This window comes from Lichenostomus cassidix, chromosome 2 (assembly GCF_008360975.1).
Source record: "Lichenostomus cassidix isolate B80296 chromosome 2, HeHo_3.0, whole genome shotgun sequence".
In the NCBI taxonomy this organism is placed as follows: Eukaryota; Metazoa; Chordata; class Aves; order Passeriformes; family Meliphagidae; genus Lichenostomus; species Lichenostomus cassidix.
Genome location: NC_139482.1, coordinates 102,959,032 through 102,978,425, shown reverse-complemented (window position 1 = coordinate 102,978,425; position 19,394 = coordinate 102,959,032). Strand labels below are relative to the sequence as shown.

At 40.0% G+C, this 19,394-nt stretch overlaps 1 protein-coding gene across 6 annotated transcripts in view; it reads right to left on the bottom strand.

Moving 5' to 3' along the window:
• Positions 1–19,394, bottom strand: part of MYOM1 (myomesin 1) — a 76,288-nt gene that overhangs the window by 10,107 nt on the left and 46,787 nt on the right. For all 6 annotated transcript variants that reach the window (XM_085052645.1, XM_085052647.1, XM_085052648.1 and 3 more), the window contains 15 exons: positions 16,778–16,934; positions 15,895–16,001; positions 15,740–15,784; positions 12,117–12,253; positions 11,130–11,274; positions 10,461–10,520; positions 10,140–10,207; positions 9,453–9,566; positions 8,785–8,872; positions 8,008–8,046; positions 7,808–7,913; positions 5,892–6,055; positions 4,272–4,308; positions 3,938–3,960; positions 2,337–2,392 (listed from right to left, as the gene is read on the bottom strand). In XM_085052645.1, the coding sequence (XP_084908771.1) occupies positions 2,337–2,392; positions 3,938–3,960; positions 4,272–4,308; positions 5,892–6,055; positions 7,808–7,913; positions 8,008–8,046; positions 8,785–8,872; positions 9,453–9,566; positions 10,140–10,207; positions 10,461–10,520; positions 11,130–11,274; positions 12,117–12,253; positions 15,740–15,784; positions 15,895–16,001; positions 16,778–16,934 (1,346 nt within the window). The remainder of the gene's footprint in view (positions 1–2,336; positions 2,393–3,937; positions 3,961–4,271; positions 4,309–5,891; positions 6,056–7,807; positions 7,914–8,007; positions 8,047–8,784; positions 8,873–9,452; positions 9,567–10,139; positions 10,208–10,460; positions 10,521–11,129; positions 11,275–12,116; positions 12,254–15,739; positions 15,785–15,894; positions 16,002–16,777; positions 16,935–19,394) is intronic.

Genomic DNA, 19,394 nt, shown 5'->3' with positions numbered 1-19,394 from the left:
CCTCACTATCTCTTCTGCCTTTTACTGAAGATTATCATGAGTAGGGTAGTCAGGTGGCAGAGAGAGATGTGTCATTGTTTTTCAAGTATTGCCATTCCTCTTTCATATTAGCACTGAGTCACAGTCACGGATGGTGGTGGATAGTGGATTGAAGCAGCTCAGTCAGGGAAACCTGCTCCCTCCTCCCAGCCTATCTGTGAGGATCCACACCCCTGGCAGAAGGGTAGAATAGTGAATTGGTGGGCAGAAGGCTGCTACATGTTGCTTCTATGCATGAAAGTGCCTGTCAGAATCCTAAGCCTCTTCTTTCAAAAATAAAGCCCACTTACTCATTTACAGGCCTTCATTAAAACAGCCATTTAGGTTAAGTTGGCCGGCTGGACACAAAACTTATGCTAGCATTCCCTGTCAGGTCAGATTCCTCCCTAATGTGAACTGACACTTAGCCTTTTCCAATTATACCACACTGCTGAGGAGCATTTATGTCTATCAGTGGAAGCCTCTTAGGCCATCTGGAATGCTATTTGATTAACACTCGGTAAACACTGGTTCATTTGCTCTCACCCATACCCTTCAGCTCACATGTAGAAAGCTAATAAACACCATCACAGTCACAATGTTAAACTTAAATTTGAGATATGCATATGCTTGGAAGTTCAGTCTCGGGATACCAATCTGTCCATATAAGTCTGTGGTTATGGTGGCACTAGTATTCACAATCAAAGCTTGCAATTGCCAGACCTCTACTACCTCATTTGCTGTTTTACAAAATCCTCAATGATTGTGCAATTTGCATGAGTTACACAACAGAGAATTGCGTTCCCCTCTCTCCAGCATATATGCAAACAATAGACAGATGAGCCAACACCACCCAAACAAGCTCTGTTTTCCCTGATCACTCTCTGTCCTACTCAAAATGATCCTCTACTGAACCAAGAAACATAAGGTCAAGGATATTTGTCTCGAGTTCTGGGAGTATTTCAGTCATTTACACAAAAGTTACAGATGTCCTTGCTGTCAAGGACAACATGTGTCTGGGTAAGATTTTGCAACTCATTTTTTACAAATTCTTTTTATAAACACTACACATTTTGCTTCAGTGAACTCAAACACAAGTTCATATAAACTCTCTTTTGGCTGAAAGCTTGGAACTGGTAATAGTTTACACCTAAGATTACACCCTGCCAAAGTATTATGAGAATTGTGCCTCCAAGCACTGATTAGCTGGGAATCTGCTAATTCATTCTGTTCCTTTGAGTCTTCTGTCTACAGTTACAATGCTCTCATGAGTCCTTCTTACTTTACAGCATTTCTCAAGCTGCTAAATTGGTTAAAGAATTGTATTTTGTGATGTCAACATACTTGATTTTTGCAGGACTGCTGCAGTCTACTATCTGTTGGCTATATCTCACATTGCTAAGCATTTCAGAGCAAGACTTTAGATTCTTAACACTTCTGCTGAGCTTATAATCAAATTCTTTTAACCCAGTTGACCTACTGCCAGATTAAGCCAGAAATACTGGGAAGCTGCCTTACTGTAGTTGTCACATTACAAGTTTTCAGTGACATTCACATGCTCACACTCACTGTGAAGAGGAACTGGCTCATGACAAGAACAGCAGGAAGCGAAGAGCCAGCACTTCTTGGTCTCAGTGCTATTAAACAGTAAGTTGTAGAAACAGTGTGCTGGGAAAAGGTTGTGAGATTGAGAACTGACTTTCTGTTCTGTGCTCAAGCATCTATGTTCCTCTGGGAGTGCCTTACAATAATCTTTCAGCTAAACTCTACTATTATAGTCCAGTATAACAACAGTGACTTATTTTGACTTCCTTCTACTTTACCCTGATGAAATAGAGAAATTTTTCTCCAAGTGTCTGGGTGAGAATTAAGTTATTGTGGTTTACTACTTTTACACCATTTAAAAGCCAGCCTCTACATGTGTGTCTACCGTGCCACATTGCAAGGGAGTTAACTGCAAAAGGCATAAAATGACTGGCTACCATGTAAAAAAAGGAATTAAACTTCCCTGATGCCCTATTACAAAAATAATCTAACTGTGAAACCTGTGCATGAATTTTTAAAGAGTTGGTTATATAACTCACATTGTCATCTCACTTTTATCTAATTCTTAAGAAAAGACACTGTCCTGAATACATAAACCCATCTGTGCAAGTCCATTGAATTATGTACAGAAGGCAGGGGATGAATAAATAATGTAGCAGATTTTAAAGATGGCATCTTTTAAAAAAAAAAAAAAAAAGGTGACTGTTTTCCCATTATTGAAAGGCATTCAAGCTGTTGGGATGTTGTATAAAGCTTCAGTTAATTTACTGTACCTTGCCCTCCTGGATGGTGACAACATCGGGCAAACCTCCAAGTACCCGTGCGCGATCTGGAAATAAAGAAGAGTAATTTTCTTTAGTGTCTCAAAATCAATCATGTGCTGGGTTCTGTTTCTCTTCTAGTCCTTTCCTTTTGTCTTATTTATGTACAACTTGTCTCTGTGCTAGCAGGGAACTATCCGACATTTTTAGCACACCATTTGGACTTTAAAAATGTTGAATTCACAGCAAAAGATGTGTTAATAGCGTGTGTCAATCACTTACAGAGAGGAATTAAAGTACATGTGCTGTGTCCTGCAGATTTTGACATCAATTCAGTTTTAATTCTGAGTGCACAAAAAAGATTTATATTTTTGAGATCTGGTGCTTAAATCTTTTACTGTAGTAAACGAAAAAGTTGGATGTCCAAAGGGAAATGAATGACACCTGGTAAAGTGCTGGAGATTGGCTTTTAATCTAAATACAAAACCAGACTTCAGTCTCAGTGGCAACAGTGAAATTCCACCATTTGCATGTGTCAGTGTGTAAATGAGACTGATACCCGATTGATCTAGTTTTAAACTCGGAGTCCCATAGAAATCTTCGAGAAATACAAATAAGCCTATCACATGCAGGCTTTAGTGCATGTATCCTGGAGTATGGATTCTGTTCGTTGTGTCTGGGTGGAGCCTGGCAGAGGAAGGAAATGACTGTACAGAATGTTGTGTTCTGTAAAAGATGTGCTCTGGAGCACAGAGATAACAGTCTTAGGAGACCAAGAAAGGGACTGTGTTATGTCAGTTAACATGCCAGCCCCTTGTGGATAATCCACAGTTAGAAATTAAAGGTCAGGGCTATCACCGACCCCTTTGTGCTGTCTCAGCTGGGACATGTAGGGGTTACAGTTCATATCCAAACCCTGCTCTACATCTCTGCACATTTTTCTCAAATAACTTTTCAAATGCTAGTTCTGCCCTAATTTTTATGCAGGTCTGAAAGTCATTTGCACTGGAACAATTCATTTTTCTATGTCTTCTGTAAATAGGGAGGATAATGAGTTTAATAATTCAAGTTGAAGTCTAATAACTTATTCCTTAAGTAGTTAATACATACTTCTGTTTTAGTTGCTCTGTTGGAACTGACGTACAGGCAAAAGTATGAGGAGGTCTTAAGCAATTCAAAAGCTACTGTTGCTTTCTTACCCATTTCTGTAAGTAATGCAGAGTCATTTGACATTTTAGGGCATTCAGAACTAGCCAAATTATTTCCTCCATTTTTGAAAACAAAGAGATTTTTGTGCAGGGAACATGCATGAGAGATCCCAGCAATAAAGTTAATTTTTAGAGAAGGCTAACTGGTATTAAGAACAGGAGTTTAGATGAGAAAAACAAACCTTACCCGTGAGTATAATGTGATTAGCTGCAAAGTGCACCAATGTTAAATCACAAAAGGGTAACTTACTTCTCCTTGGTATAAGGACAAACTGGTTTTAGGATGAGCACATGCATGCACACATGTATACATGCCCTCTCTTTCCCAACACACAACCTTCCTGGAGAGGAAGAAAAGCTTCATAAACAGTTTATTGCAACCATTGTCAAAGAAGGCCCACTTACTTTTCTCTGCAATCGCAGCTTGCCTAGAGTTGAAAGAAACAAAGGGAAAGTCCAATTTCAGTTAAGGCTTACTCAGAGTGATTGAAAAATAGATTATCTTTTTAACTCCCTTTAATCCATTAAGGAAAATCTCATTGCTTGGCAGTACTGCTTTTTCTTTGCTACCTGACTGTTATATAAGAGTTCCACCAAAGAAGTCACATGCAAAACTCCTACGGGCTTCTGTATGACTAGGATTTGTTTCACAAGATAGAGTTATCTCCAGCACAAAACAAACAAATGCTGTTATTATTTTATGGCTGCCATTACTCTATTTAGATGGCATAATACTTACTTTAATCTCTGGAACTCAGCAAAGGCTTCGTCAAATGCTTTGTAAAGAGGAAAAAAGTAGGTTTAGAGATAAATCATCAAACAAGTTTAAAATTAAAATGAGTAAATAAATTTAAAATGTAGACATCATTAAAGAAATATTAATGGATGCGTGCATATATATTGTACAAACCCTAAAATGCTGAATGGTTCAACTGATAAAGGCCATATGGTACATGGCAGCTCTCATACATACTTATGAATACATAAACACACTTTTTTTCCTCTAGAAGTCAGGCTTTAAGACTGACTTCTAGAAAGAGAGAGCAGGAATGTAGTAGGCTGAAGTAATTTCACAAAATAGAGGAAGAAATTCCCAATACATCACCTAAATGATAGATTATGGCAGTGATCTCCCAAACTTTATATATTATACATCCTTATTTTAAATTCTTTTGAGCATGCACTCCCAATAGATATATATTTATTTATAGATTATATAAATGCACTAGTGGAGTTCTCATATTTTTTCCTGCATCCCAGGGATGCACACTGGGTCATCTTGCACACATCCATTCTAGAGACTACTGGTTTATGGAATACAAAAGATATTTTTTTCCCAAGTGTTTTTGATGTCTGATTGGAGCCACACTGATGGCTATGAGCAAACCAAACAGCAAATTGGTGTCTCCTTTGTAAAATTCTGCTAAGTTGCCATCATGGGGGAGGTCAACCTCTCCTGCTTTGAAAGGGAAGAAGAAATGTCTTTCCCTAGAGAGTAAGGACATAGGGTACAGAAGGAGCAGCAAGGACATGATTAAAATGTTTTCACTCTTACACAGAGCTTGCAGACAAAAAGTGAAGCTTTAGGGATGGGAACATCTGGGAATGGAAAGAGCAAGTTTGGAAGGAGTTAATCTGTTCCCTAGGATCTGAGAGGTCTCTCAGAGTAAAAGCTTCCAACAATCAATCCAAATTGTTCCCCTAACAGTCCTTCCTCATGCTTATGAAAGGTCTTGGCATGTCTGAAGAATAAGGAGTTTTATTACACCCATCAAAGAAATACGATAGGAAAGTATCAGAACAAACTGGTCCCTCACTTCCTCCTTCAAATATTCCATGGAAGACAGACACAGAGAACGCATTCAGTGCTATGATTCATATCTAAAACTGACAATCAATGCCAGCAACACAAGGGGTTTTGTAAAACAGCTTAGAAACCGGGCTGGCATCTCGGTAGGCAAATTTTAAGTGGGTATTTGGAATAGGAAAAAGCTTTTTGTGTTTTATGACCTGAGAGCACAGGCTGGGGAGAACAAATGGCATGGCTTGGGGAGAACAAATCACAGAATCACAGAGTAAGCTGGTTTGGAACGGACCCACAAGGATCAAGTCCAACTCCTTATCCTATACAGCACTGTCCCCAAGAGTTACACTGTGTGCCCAAGGGTATTGCCCAAAAATGCTTCTTAACTCTGTCAGGCTTGGTTGACACAATCCCCACAAAGAATGCCAGACCAGTGGGTGCACGCACAGACCCCAGAGGGTGACAGGTCTGTAACAAGACCCTGCTGTAGATCCTCCCACCCTACCACAGTGTAGCGCCCATATAGCAATAATGTCAGCAGAGGGAATGGCCTACCTTGTCCAGAAAGGTCCACTGTCTTTTTGTGTGTTTCCTTGCCATCAAAGAGTTCCATTATGTATCTGCCTTTGTCCTGTGGAGTTGGCTCATTGATCTGCAACCAGATCTGCTCCCCAGTGACACCAGTCCTCATTCGGTCTGTGAACTTAATCTGGGTGTCACTGAAAAGTACAAAACAACATTACCTTTTTGTTTAACTGGAGTATAGAAAGGATTTGCTCATGTTATCAAATGGAGTTATCAAATTATTTCCAAGATGCTATGGTATGCCACCATATTCTGAAACCTTTGAAGTCAAATCCTTGCTAGAGTTGTGAGCCAACTGGGCAGAATTGGTGTGACAGTCTTTCCCTGTTCAAGGTTCAGCTGTCCTCAGATCTTAGAGAAAAATTATGCATCTCAATCTACAACTTGAGCCATAAAAAAGCTGTACAAGTCTAAAACCAGGTCTCTGAAGGGTAGCCCGGGCATCCCCAAATCATGTTCTGTTTTTAGCATAGTTTTTTTTCTGCTTGGGCAAAACAAAACTATACAGGGCTGAATTTACAAAAAACTCCACTTTTGTCACAAATGGTGTTTGCCCAGTTGGAATGTTTTCTGATGCTCTATTATGTTTGGCATTTACAGTTGAACACACTTTGACATAAGTATATCTTCTTCCATAAAAAACCAACAAAAATTCATTTTTCTAGCTTCCTAGCTAAGCAGTTAATTTCCCTGGATGTGGCAAAAGATATTTATCAAATAAGCTACTCATTTCCTTGTTATCTTTAAACTGATAACTTTGAATGCACTGGAGATTTTTGTAGATTCATTTGACATGCTTCAAGATAAAACAAGTTTCTAAAAATGAAATGGAGAAAAAAGAGAAAGAGAGAGGGGAAAAAACTCTGGAATACTTCATATCCTCTTACACTTATTTGAAATACTTAGAACTTTTGATGATACCAGGTCAAAATGGGTGCCAAGAAACAAGAAGCCCTCAAACTGCTTTCATTTCTCCAACAGGCTTCTGGTTAACATCACTGTCAATAATTACAGCCAGCCTGGGTGTTCTGTGCCTCATTTACATGAGTTTTAGTGAGAGATCAGTAATTCAGATTCCATTGTGCAGACTAACTACTACCATGTCCACAGGAAGTGAAACAGCAAGAAGAGTAATAATAGATTTGAAGTGATCTAAGTTGTTTACTTCTCTTGTTTACTTCTCTGGGTTTTCCAGTGCAAGCTCTTTGTGCTGGCTGAGAACTCAAAGCTGTCTCGTGGATTTGGACGTGCAACTCCCATTAACTTTATGGGGAGCAGGGCATGCAATTTATTTTTCAAAATCTCAGTTCTTCTGTCTGTCTTGGTTAGATTTGTAGTGCTTGCAGGAGGGACTGTCTGGATTTTACCGCCCTGGGCACATGCTGGAATTTGCTTTGCCTCCTAAAAATGAAGCCATGCGTTAAGAGGATATGCCTGCCTGTCCCAGTTCCACTGAATTGTGGCTTCCAGACAAGCAGACCTGCAGGGTGGCTATCTCTGAGCCCCTGCTGCTGGCCTCTTTTGAAGCTTGACAGTCTCTCAGGTTATATTTGCTTCACTCCTTAAAACTGAGTCAGGGAAAGATGCAGCTGAGGAAAGATGCAGCTCCCACAGGGGAGGTGAGAAATGCTCTGAAGCAGCACAATCCTGCTGGCATGCTGTGGCAGGGGACTGTTTCACCAGAAAAATGGGAGGAGGGCCTGGAACCACCACACCTGACTCTCATGCTGATTTCATGTGAATGTAATTGACTGAAACAAACTCATATGAAATAAGGACTCATGAGAGACAAGAAGAAACCTGGGCCCTTCTCTCTCACATATCCAGGTTCTTTCTGAATCTATAAAACCAAAATTGCCTGTTTTGCAAAGCTCTCATGTACTTACTTGTGCACCCAGCCAACTCTCAAATCTTCCACATAATAAGTAACATAGGAGTACAGTCTGATACCCTCAGCTGTGCTCTGGATTTTCAGGTCTGTTGCAGATAAAGCTGAAAGAAGAGCACATGGTTTTATGCAGCCATACAGCCATTCATTGAGTGCCACAATGAGTCATTCATTCAAAAAAAAGAATTAAATGCTTACCAATCCTTCTGCATACTTCATTCATCAGATCTGCAAAAGCTGTGGAAATAAAATCCAGAGACTAAGACTCTGTGTCTGCAGTTCAAGCACAGTCAATAGTAGGACAAGTACTGGCTCTGAAATATTCTCCCCAGAAGGTTTGAAAAAGAAATCTTTGAAAAAGCTACCTTTTAAAGAATATTAGATATCTGAGTAATGCATCTGATATGTCATAATTTCCAGACTTTATTTAAGTGTAGCCTTGATAAATACTGCTGCAGCTGAACAGAACTGGTGGGGTCTTTTTTGTTTTTTGGTTTTTTTTTTGTTTGTTTGTTGTTGATGGTTTTTTTGGTAAATAGCACTATTCAGCTGGAATGCTAACCCATCTATATGCATTCTAAGGGATAGGAGTGAAATGTTAAAAATATAGTAATCACAATAAGTGGAAAGGCCCCTAAATAATTGGCAAAAGATAATAAAAATATTTTTAATTATCTAGTTCTGTAATTTTTTTCTATACTTGTAAGCCTACAATTGATGGCCCCCTGAGGAAATCTGTTATCATTTTGCTTAGCGTTAGTCATTGTATGCTCCCAAAATTATACAGAATCCAGATGCAATAAGCTGTATTCAAATGTCATTTGAACTGAAAAATCTCAGTTTTTCTAATCAGATGATCTTATGTACATGAGGAACAAAGCCACAGGAAGGCAATATGTGCAGATGCCTGTATTGGTCTGAACCCACTTCAGTCAGGCTATCCTCTGGCGTGGCTGAGAGCATGCAGACTCTGACCTGTGTCCTTCAGCTTTAGCTCACTGGTGTCCTTTCCTCTGTCATCCTTCAGTATGACTTCATAAGTGCCAGCATCTTTCTTGGAAAACTGCAGTGTTGTAACAATAAAACCAGCTTTCAGAACAGGTACTGTAGAAAAATCTAGATCTTACATCTGAACCCAGCTGATATCCCGTCTCTGTCCCCAGGGAGGTACCCGATGCCTGGGGCTGCCCTGGTGCCCCAGCTGCCCTGCTCCTGGCTGGGTGGTGAGATGGGCTTTGGCAGGGGGTCCTGGTATGCAGGATCTTGTCCTACCCCAAGTCTGCTGCAAGGCTTGGTATGGACCAGACCCCTCTGGTGACTCTGAGACTCTGGTGACTCTGAAAGCCTGAGTGACAAGCACTTTCCAAATGCTTTTCAAAATGGAAATGTGGTCTCAATCTGTTGCTAAACTGACATGCAAAGGAAGTGACAAGCTTATTATCTCTTCTGTCATCATTTCCTGAAAATCCGAACAAGCAGTTACAGACAGACATTTGCTAAAACACAGACGCCTTGTGAGCTTTTCCATTTTTAAAACCCACTTCCTTTTTAAATTGTTCTGCTGGAGTACAGATTAGATCATATAATTCACCTGAATCCATAACACTAATTTCAGCTGAGGGCTAATGAGGACAGTTACTCACCTCTGATATCAGTAGTGTACACACACCATCCTTAAAGTCGTGCTCTTCGTCTACCATTATCTCCCTGTCATCTTTGTACCACACAATGTGTGTTTCCTTCTTAATATTAGCCACCTAAGATGGATGAAAACCACATCGCAATTATTTTCTTCATTTGAGCAGGGGAGCTCAGTTTTGTATGGGTTAGCTTGTTCCATGGGTTAGTTTGTTCAGGTCTCTCACAAAAGAACAGCAAGCTTTACAACTTGATTGCAGTGAGTTACTGCAGGCCTCCATTTTAAAATGGGGGAGGCAACAGGGAAAACAGCAGGGATGAAAATGGAGAGAAAAGGAACCCAGGGAATGAGTGGATCCTGCCCAGGGAATTTCTACATGCATAAACAGGACGAAAATGAGTAAGTCCCTGGATTTACAAAGACTTATTGTTCCTTTCCAGGTGCCTTTCTCTGAGTGGGAGGCTGATAGACCTGAAGAAAGAAGTTCAAGCTATTTTCCAATGCATTTTGTTACATGCAATGAGCTGCTGCCCCAGCATGATTCACCTTCAGAGGCTTTGTCACTGTCCAACGTGCAGTTGGGAGTACAAAAGTAAAGGGCATGTATTTAGTACCTTCCCATCTTCACCATCTAGGTGGTGGTAGGTCAATGTACTCTGGACATTGTACTCCGTGTTTTCCATGACCTTACCTTACATTTCAACATCACATTACACTCATCGGTAACTTCCCATCCCAGTTTATCCACGAAATGAGGACCTGTTTGAATTTACAGGAATGTTTTTAAAGGTCACATCGATGATATTCATGATGCAAAGTGAAAGACAGATGTGTTTTACTTGACAAGAATACCGTTCTATTTAATGTTATTTATTTTTCCTATTTCTTCTTCAGAATAAAGAAACCATGTAACAGACCAAAACACTTCTATTTCAAATTAACATGTATAAATATAAACAAACTCTTAGCAGACTAACACACATGTAATTCTTATAAATATTCATATTATCACCTTGTTTCCTGTGCCACTCTTTGCTCTGGAATTCTGCTTCATCCCGTAGCTTCTTGAATACTAGAATTAAAACCAGTAAGAAATACAAGGTTAAACTCCATGTGCTGTTTGTATGGTGCTGAATGTCACTGTAACAGTTCAGTCTAACTCTGTCCCTTGGACATCAGTGAGAACCTGGCCATAGGATCAGGTTTTCACTGAACATTCCAGTGTCAGAAGCTGATCATGGCTAACTCAACTTTCCTAGCCACTTGCAGTCATCAGGAGTTTAATGTGTCCTGTCTGATGATGTCCAATCCCCAGTCACACAGCTCCTGGTAGGAAGGCAAATAAGCATCAGCAGAGTCAGCAGCTGCTTGAGCTCTAACAGGTGTGGCTGCTTGTTCCTGACTGAATGGGCTTTTTATATGGGAAATTTTCATTCCACCCATAGGAAAGCAAACCACAACATGCTGCAATAATTTACACTTCTGTAACAAATCCCATTCCTCCCACCACTTTAAAAATTTGAGTTCACACACATGGTCGGTCCTGTAGGAGGCAGGCAAAACTGTGACATAAAATAACTGGAACATCTAGTGGTGCTGAAAACAGTGGAAAGTGAAGATGACAACTAAGGTAACCCCGGTATAATTTTTCCAGCCCACTGCATAATACAGATTAGCCTACCATCACCAATGAGGACAAGACTAGATTGATTGGTTGCTTTTCCATCCTGCAGCTGGAAAGTGTAAGTGCCTTCATCCTTTTCCTCAAGTTTATCCATAATCATTTCAATAAGGCCGGTCTTCTGGTCCACCTTCATTTTATATTTCTTCAGGGGTGGAAAGGAAAGCAACAATTAATAAGTATCAGAGACAGAAAATATTTGTGAAGTGTTATAACGGCCTCTTAGGAGCAATTATGTTTTCTTTATTTGGATTCCCACTTATTTGGGTTCCCATTTGTTCAGACCCCCATCCTATTCTAGATTCACTATCTCTGACTCCAGCTCCAAACATACAACCACATTAATAAATCTGTTTATTTACTGATGCTGTACAAGCACAACATAACTCTTGTACAGTGAGTATTATGTTCTTTTTCATTAGAAAGGTTTAGATTTGCATCTCTTCAGAATAATGATTCTTTGAGGATGGTTATGTTTTACAAGGCTGTGTCTAGAATGCTCCATCTCTGCCCTCTCTGATATCAGTGTTGCAACAAAAGCATGCCATGTCCTGTCTTTGGGAGCAACAAGTTCTGCTGCTGGAAACAACCACTTGGGAATTTTTCTGTGAGGTAATAAATTCTTTCAAACCACAGAGAGAGGTGAGAACCAAGCACAAGGTTTTTCTAGGGCCACAGATGAAGGAGGTGGGATGAATCTGGGCTATTGCAGTGGTTCCTTGAACACCACAGTTAACAGAACACATGGTACTCAAAAGGTGGTAGGAAGGTATTAAATTTCCCTTTATAAAATGCATCCAGTAGAATTCATATGGAGCTCAGAATTATGGACAAAATCTTTCTAATTATGCTTTCCATGACGTATGCTGTTTCTCATGAAAATTCATCAGAGTGGAGCACTAGTTTCAAGTATATTGAAGATAGAGACACTAATCCTCATTGATACTCATGAAAATGCAAACACTTGTAAGCAGTGAAAAGCCTTACCTCTCCATTGAAAATCTCCTTATCATTAAACACAAAGTTGGCCTTTGCATTGCCAGACAATTTTTCAGCTTGCAGCCAGAATCTCACTTCTCCTTTTTCCAAGATTTCCACTGCCAACTCAGAGATAAGTGGGACAGCTACAAAAAAAAAAAAAGAAAAGAATGAGGCATATGTTTTGCCTGAGCCCCAACAACTATTGTCTTCTACAACCAGAAAGCTACTTAGTTCTTCCATACTCAAATACTGTGTGCAAGGTAACTAGATCATAACAGCTCTTCATATAGACCGAGTGCCTTTCCACTCACATATACATAGGATGACAGATGAGATTTAATCTTTTGATCCTTCAATCACAAGGTCTGTTCAAACTGAAAGTGTTCAGGATTTGAGTTATGCTCCATTCTAGTATAAGGCTGTTTCAAATGCAAACTGCAAGTATCCCTGCAGCATTATGAGTCTGTATGGTGCAGACCCATGTTTAATGGGTTGCCTCATAATATTGCTGTAAGACAGTGAACTGAGTCAGAGGGGAAAAAACCCAAACAAAACACAAAAAAAACTCCAAGCAGAAAGCCAGATCAAAAAGTCAGCTGCTGAGCTGCAGGTTGGGAGATTTTTGTAAACACTCAGATCTTCTGCTGAGTGGAACCTCCATCTCCAGAATTCACCAAGTATCACAACACACCCTCAGTCTTCGCAGTACATTTTGTTTTCCTATGAATAATCGAAACTCCAACATATAAACCAATTCAATGTGTCAACAGGGAAAAGAAAAGTAAAAATCATGTACTACACCACAGGTAATAGTCTCTGTTTTTTAGTTAGTTAGTTCCTGTTAGTAACAGTCCTCAGCTTGCTTTCACTATAACTTTTCTTTAAGGCACCATAATCAGCAACAGTAAGCATGAGTAGTTAGACTGATATTGGGGCCTATTGCTCATTTTATTGGCTTCTGTCATGTTATCTGTCTTAGTGGATGTGCAGATTCTCAATAAAAATCATACTCTCAGGATTACGTGTGCTGCTGTGTGTGAACTCTCCTCCAGCCTCTACTTTCTCAGTAGTGTAAAGTCTGCATTGCTTGGGTGTAGCATGGAACAGCTGAGGATAGTGCACAGACACGTTGCAAAACACATGATAAACAGTCTGGTGATAGTGTAAAGACACCTCCCAGGGCAGGCCAGTTTCTTTAGCTCGGTGTATGCAGGGGCTCAGCTACAGCAGGAGAGGACTGGGACCAAAGTGTTGTCTGATTTCTCTCACCTTTCCTTTTGCACTATTCTAAATGACTGGGGTGCCTGCTGGAGCACAGCTGCCACCCCACCGCACTGCCAAACAGTGCTTTGGTGCCTGAGTGGCACAGGGTTTGTCTCTAGTAAAAATAAAGCTCCTGGGAGGCGAGGCAACAGTCACAGGGAAACAAAGAGCGTTATGGAAAAGACACATGCTTAACCCGAGAGGGAAAAGCCTGGAGTGGCAGCACTGCCAGGAGGTAGCAGGGCTAAGACAAGCCCACGGAAGTGTGTCCCAGCTGTGACAATGGTCTGTGTGAGCCTTCCTCACCCAGCACATCACTTTGTGTGTAAGAAACAGAAGGAATCTCAGGGCTTGCATAGTTTCTTAAAACAAAGCAACTGAAATGCTACAGGAAGCAAGTGGGAGTATGAATAGACATCAGGCTGCACTGCTTTTGTCTCACTGTCAACTCTACAGCAATTTTAAACCCCACTTGACTTGCCTATTATTAACTAAGAATATCTTAGTCTAACATGGAAGAGAGAAAAGTATCTCAGCAGCTGTTAAAGGGCTGAAAAGATGCAAAATGATTCTTTTTTGGAGAAAAGTCTGATCACTCCTCAGCCCAGAGTAACTGGACAAATCTGTGTTACAGTCTGCCGTGAGCAAAAGCCTTATTTAAAAATATTTCCACAAGCACTGACAGCTATTTTAGGCATTTTCCAGTGGTTTTACATCCTATTTGTATAGCATCACAAATTACTGGCAGCACTTGACAGGCAGTCCTCAGGCAGTTGCTAAATTGAGGAGTTGGAAGAGTTTCTTTTTACCTCACACCAGCACACTATCGTACCCATATGTAGTTAGGTTCTGTAAGGCTGTTATTCAAGCAATCCATTTTCCCATACAGTTACTGGCTGCATGTGTTTCTAAGCAGAAGTTCCATTAATTGCTGCTCAAATGTGCAAACAGCTGAATCTCAACCCCTATTTGTAATATATATTTCTCTTGAAGCGTACACAGGGCCTGGAGTGGCCAAAGCAAATAAGACAGTTTTCTCCTCAAGGGTACTTTCTGCAGTGATCTCCCTTTTTGCCTGTGCCTTCTGAAAGCTCATGCACAACTGTGTGTGTCCTGTTCCTTATACAGTGCAAAAAAGATGACATGATCTGTGTCCTGAGGAGCTTATTTTGTGACGTTAGTAGTGAACACAAAGTGTGGAAGAGTCCTCAGAAGGGAAGGGTCAGGGCAAGTAAGGTCATGCACAGCAGCAAGGTTTTGCAGTGACCGACTTCCACTGTGAAAATATAATTAGGAGAAGCTAATTGGGTGGAGCAGGAGTAAACAAGGATATGTTTGTGCTGTCCTTAAGCTATCAAAAGTGATACAGTATGCTGAGAAGAGTAGAGCTGATGAGAAAAAGATGAAGAAGGAAATGAGAAAGACGATGATGTAGGCAAAAAGGAAGGCCATTTCTGGAGCCAAATATTGGCTGGGCTGAGAAGTGCGATGTGGGCTGAGTTGGAAGAGGTGCCAGCAGTGCATGCACTAAGCTGAAGATTTTAAAATGCAGTCAAGAGTTTTGGTGCCTTGAATGAAAAAGATCATGTAGTGGGAGAAGATGAGACCAGGTTTAGGTCTTGGGTGCATTAAGATTCATAATGCAATCCCATGCAATATTATTTTCCCCCCATTTATTCAAGTAATATTCCAATGAAAATAACCAAATTGTGCTACTATATCATAAATGTCTGTGGAGTTGACAAAAATACCATCCCAGCAGTAGAACGCATGTTCATATCTTGTAAAATGTTCCAGGAAAGAGTGAGAGAATGAATTTCAGCAGGAAAATTCTGTATGTATAGATCATTACAGCTGAATTTACTACACTTGCCAACTTTGTTAACCTTAAATTTAACTTATGTGAGCTTCTGTTGGCGTAAAATTAGAGAATCTTTTAAATTCTGGTTTTCAAATCAGGTCAGGCATGCTGAATAAGTATTAAACCTGTTCTGAAGGAGAAGCAAAGCCAATACGATTCTTATTTTCCAGCTGTTATATAGACATATTACATAGACCAGTAGCCTTCTATAGTTTGGGAAGAACATCAGTAATACACAAATTTACTGAAAGAGAGAGGGGGAAAAATGGAATATTAAATTTTTCAATCCAAACCCACTTTGAAATTCCAATAGTGACCCCACTGCCTGATGGTGGCAGGAGCTTTGTGATCACAGAATCATAGAATGGTTTGGGTAGGAAGGAACCTTCAAAGGTCGTCTAGTCCAACCCCCCTTCTATGAGCAGGGACATCTTCAACTCGATCAGGCTTGTGATACCCCACTGCATGCAAAGCTCTCCCTTGCAGACATGATTGATTCACTTACTTGGGAATTGGCGTTCATGGCTCAGAGCAAGCAGGCGTTTCATTTCTGCAAAAGACATAAAAGACGTAATATGAGGTGTGAGCATGCCTTTTGGATCTGAGAGACACAGCAGCTGGGAAAAACAGATGTGAAAGCAAACTAGGCATTGTGTCTACCTTCCTCATCAATTGTGTAGCTTGATGAAACTCCATCAGTGTCTGTAACAATACAAGAGTAAATTCCCAAATCATCTTCTCCAAGATCCTTAAAGGAAAGTTTTGACCTGTAACGTAAAAAAAAAGCATTGTGACGAAAAGATGAAATCCATCTGAACCAAACCCCTCCTTTCTGTCTATAATAGCAGATCTAAATAGCCTTGTGTTAGCTTTTGCTCTGACTGAACAGACAAATTTATGGCTCTGTTGTCTTTGATGACCCTGGAAAGATACTGTAGGTACAGCCTGACTCAAGCTTCTATCACTAGAAGAGCACAGATGCCCTTCATGGGCTGAACCTGTGTATTCACCTGGTCTTCCTCTGGGAAAAGCCTGAAGAAACAGAGTAGGCTTGGAGACTGTTATGTAAGTTACTAAATCAGGCCACGGTGACGCCATCATAAGAAAGCCTTGCTTAGTGCAGCAACTCCAAAGAATACAGCTGTGTTACATGGCAAAAGCATTTTGCAAGCAGCCAGATAATTTTATTCTTTGGAGATTAATAATAATAACAATAATAACAATAATAACAATAATAACAAACAATAATAACAATAATCTGCCTTGATTGATGGTTATAAGGTGACAGAGCACAGATTTTCACTCCCCATGCCTTAACACCACCAAATTGCCTACAGAGGAGGTCTGACTCATTCTGTGCAAGCTACAATTTCCAAATAGTCTGTGTATGGATGTACTGGAGAACAGCATTCTCAGGAAGTAGCCTTCAAGTAACAGAGGCAGGTTTAACTCTTCCTGAGGTCATACATCATCAAAAGGATGGATTTCTGTGACAGTCTATGTCTCTCAAACACGAGACTATTGCTACCCCTGCAGGTCTTACTTTCCGCCTTTGGTATCGATGTTCAGTCGAGAGTCATCCTCAATTGGTTCGTAATTCTTGGACCAAATGAACTTAGAGTCTGGAGACATCTTATCACATTCAAAGTTCAAGGAAATTACTCCATTGTCATCGACATCAACCACCACTTCCTTGGTTCCTTAAAGAGCAGAACAAGGCAATTCCAGTTTCTCAGAGAAGTCAGCAAACAAATTTCTATAGATATCATTCAGAGGGTGGATTAAGCAGATCCTTACCATTTTCTAAGCTGAACATAAATTGCTACACTCATTGATATCCTTGATCTTTGGTTCACGAGAACAGCTCTTTTTCTAATCCACAGATTAAAAAGAACCATAAATCAACTGATTTGAGTGAATCTAAGCATCTAAGCATACATGAGAATTGCAATGTTTACTATGAAAAAGCCTGAAGGGGAAAAAAGCAAGCCTCTAAATCCGCTAAATGTTTGAAATATTAAATAGCAATATTTTCCATGGTAAGGAGTAATTAGAGCTTTCATTATGCAGCATGAATTTCCTATTCTTTAATAAGGTAAGAGCTATAGAGGGAATAAAGTGCAAATGTGGGCATTTGAGAAGAGGTGAAGAGCAGGAAATAGCCAAGTTGCCCCAGCAGTGCACACTTGTGACTGAGGCACATTTTCAGTGACACTGGCTTCGCTCAGGGAGGTTGGTTTAATTGCTGTGCTTGGCACCCAGCCCTGCTGCCGTCTGCACCATTAATCCTGGGCCCACAAAGGGAGTGAATATTTGCAATTAGCTGCTTAAGTCACCCACCCTGTCTTGCCAGCACCTTCAGTCCTCAAGCTGGATAGGGTGACCCAGTTTGTCCTTTAAAAGGCCCTGGGGGTGAATCCCAGGTCAGCAACCTGAAGGCGCCTCTATTCTGCTCCCTCACACCCCAGTGGAGCTGAGGGAATTTCACCTGGATTTGGGCAACTCAGTGAACTTGTCATCTGTGGCATTAATGTTCATTTCAACAACTTGTCTGAGAATGTCAGGGAGAGCATGTGCACTGAGAGGTGCTGGAGAACATCCAGCCTTCTTTTCTGAACAGCTCTGAGCTGGATCTCGCATCTGAATAGGGCACTCATGCCCTATTGCTTGGGCTAAGACAATTCTGGGCTGCCCAGAATACTAATGACACACTTTCTCCACAAAGTATTGTACTTTAGAGACAAGAGCCTTATTCCTGACACCGAGATTAAATGTTTTATTTTCAGCATCATTTTCAGTGACCCTCAAGCACAGAAGGAGATTTCTGTGTTTCATCGTCCTAGTATTATACATGTCTTTTCCAGCACTGCGAGCAGCTCCTGTCATGACAATTTGTGTACACACAGCTTTCTTAGTCTTTACACTTTGCCATAAGCATTTAATGAAAGATGAGATTAATATTCCCATGTTGGTACTGTTATGTACCAGCCCCTGAAGTAGTGAAGCACATTAAGTACCAATATGTGATAAATGAAGTCTAAGGCCTACAAATATTTTACTAGGCAGCAGTATATTTGCAATTTTTGGTTATAATTTAATTTATTATATGCAAAATTCATCACTTGAAATTTTCTAGTGTTTAGTTTCCTGTAGGTCATTAGCACATTAATCTTTTGATGGCAGTTTATGTGATGTGGAAAGAATTACAGCCATAAGGTTAATTTGAACAATAGAATCTTTTACATTTGTTTTAAAACATTCTCATTATGATAAGAATGCACAGCATTTAGTTCCAGAAGTGATGATAGTATTTACCTATAATATTTATCAGTTAAAAAAAAAAATTGTCCAAGTTACTGACCACATCTGAAGACCTCTCCCCACTTATCCAGCAAAGTGTAGCCAAAGAAGCTGTCATAGTACTAGCAGTCTTAATTTCCCTCCTCTAGACAGCTTGGTGGTTTCAACATATTATCCAAACCTTCTCTTAGAGTCATAATAAGAAATAAAATACTTAGATGTCATATCACATCTCCATTTAAATAGTATTTTATTGCCATGAAAGGAAAGAAATAACAGGACATAAAGCAGACATCTTCCACACACTAGAGGTGATGGCATCATTTTGAATACAGTAGTCAGAAAAGTTGAATGGGACAGGGTTTCATTAATTTCTGAGGTACAACACCTTCTCAAGTGGCTGATGCAGGCTCATAATCTAATTTTGCTTTGTATCAAGATAAACAAGGACTAAGGGCAGCAATGGGGAAGAGCTGCAGTCTGCTCATGGATTTCTCATTTTCTGTGAGGTCCACGTATGCTGAAGTGCTTTTATAAAAAGTGAAATTGCAGCTCTAAAAAAGTGGCCTGTATTGGTATTTGTTTATGTGGTTGGGTTGTTTTCATTTAATTTTTGAAGATAACTCTACAAATTAAATGTGGTTTTCTAAGAAAAGAAGTTGGATGCAAAGTATTGAATCATTATATTTACACAGTTCTTTTGATAAAGAAAACTGGTACCCTCTATAGGAAAGCAGGTATTTTCATTCAGGATATTATTTGCTTACATTCCGTGGTTAGAAATCTTAGCTGTCTTGCAATTTTACACATTTGCTAAAAGTAGCATTCCAGCAGGAATTGTCTAGAGAGATCTGACAATA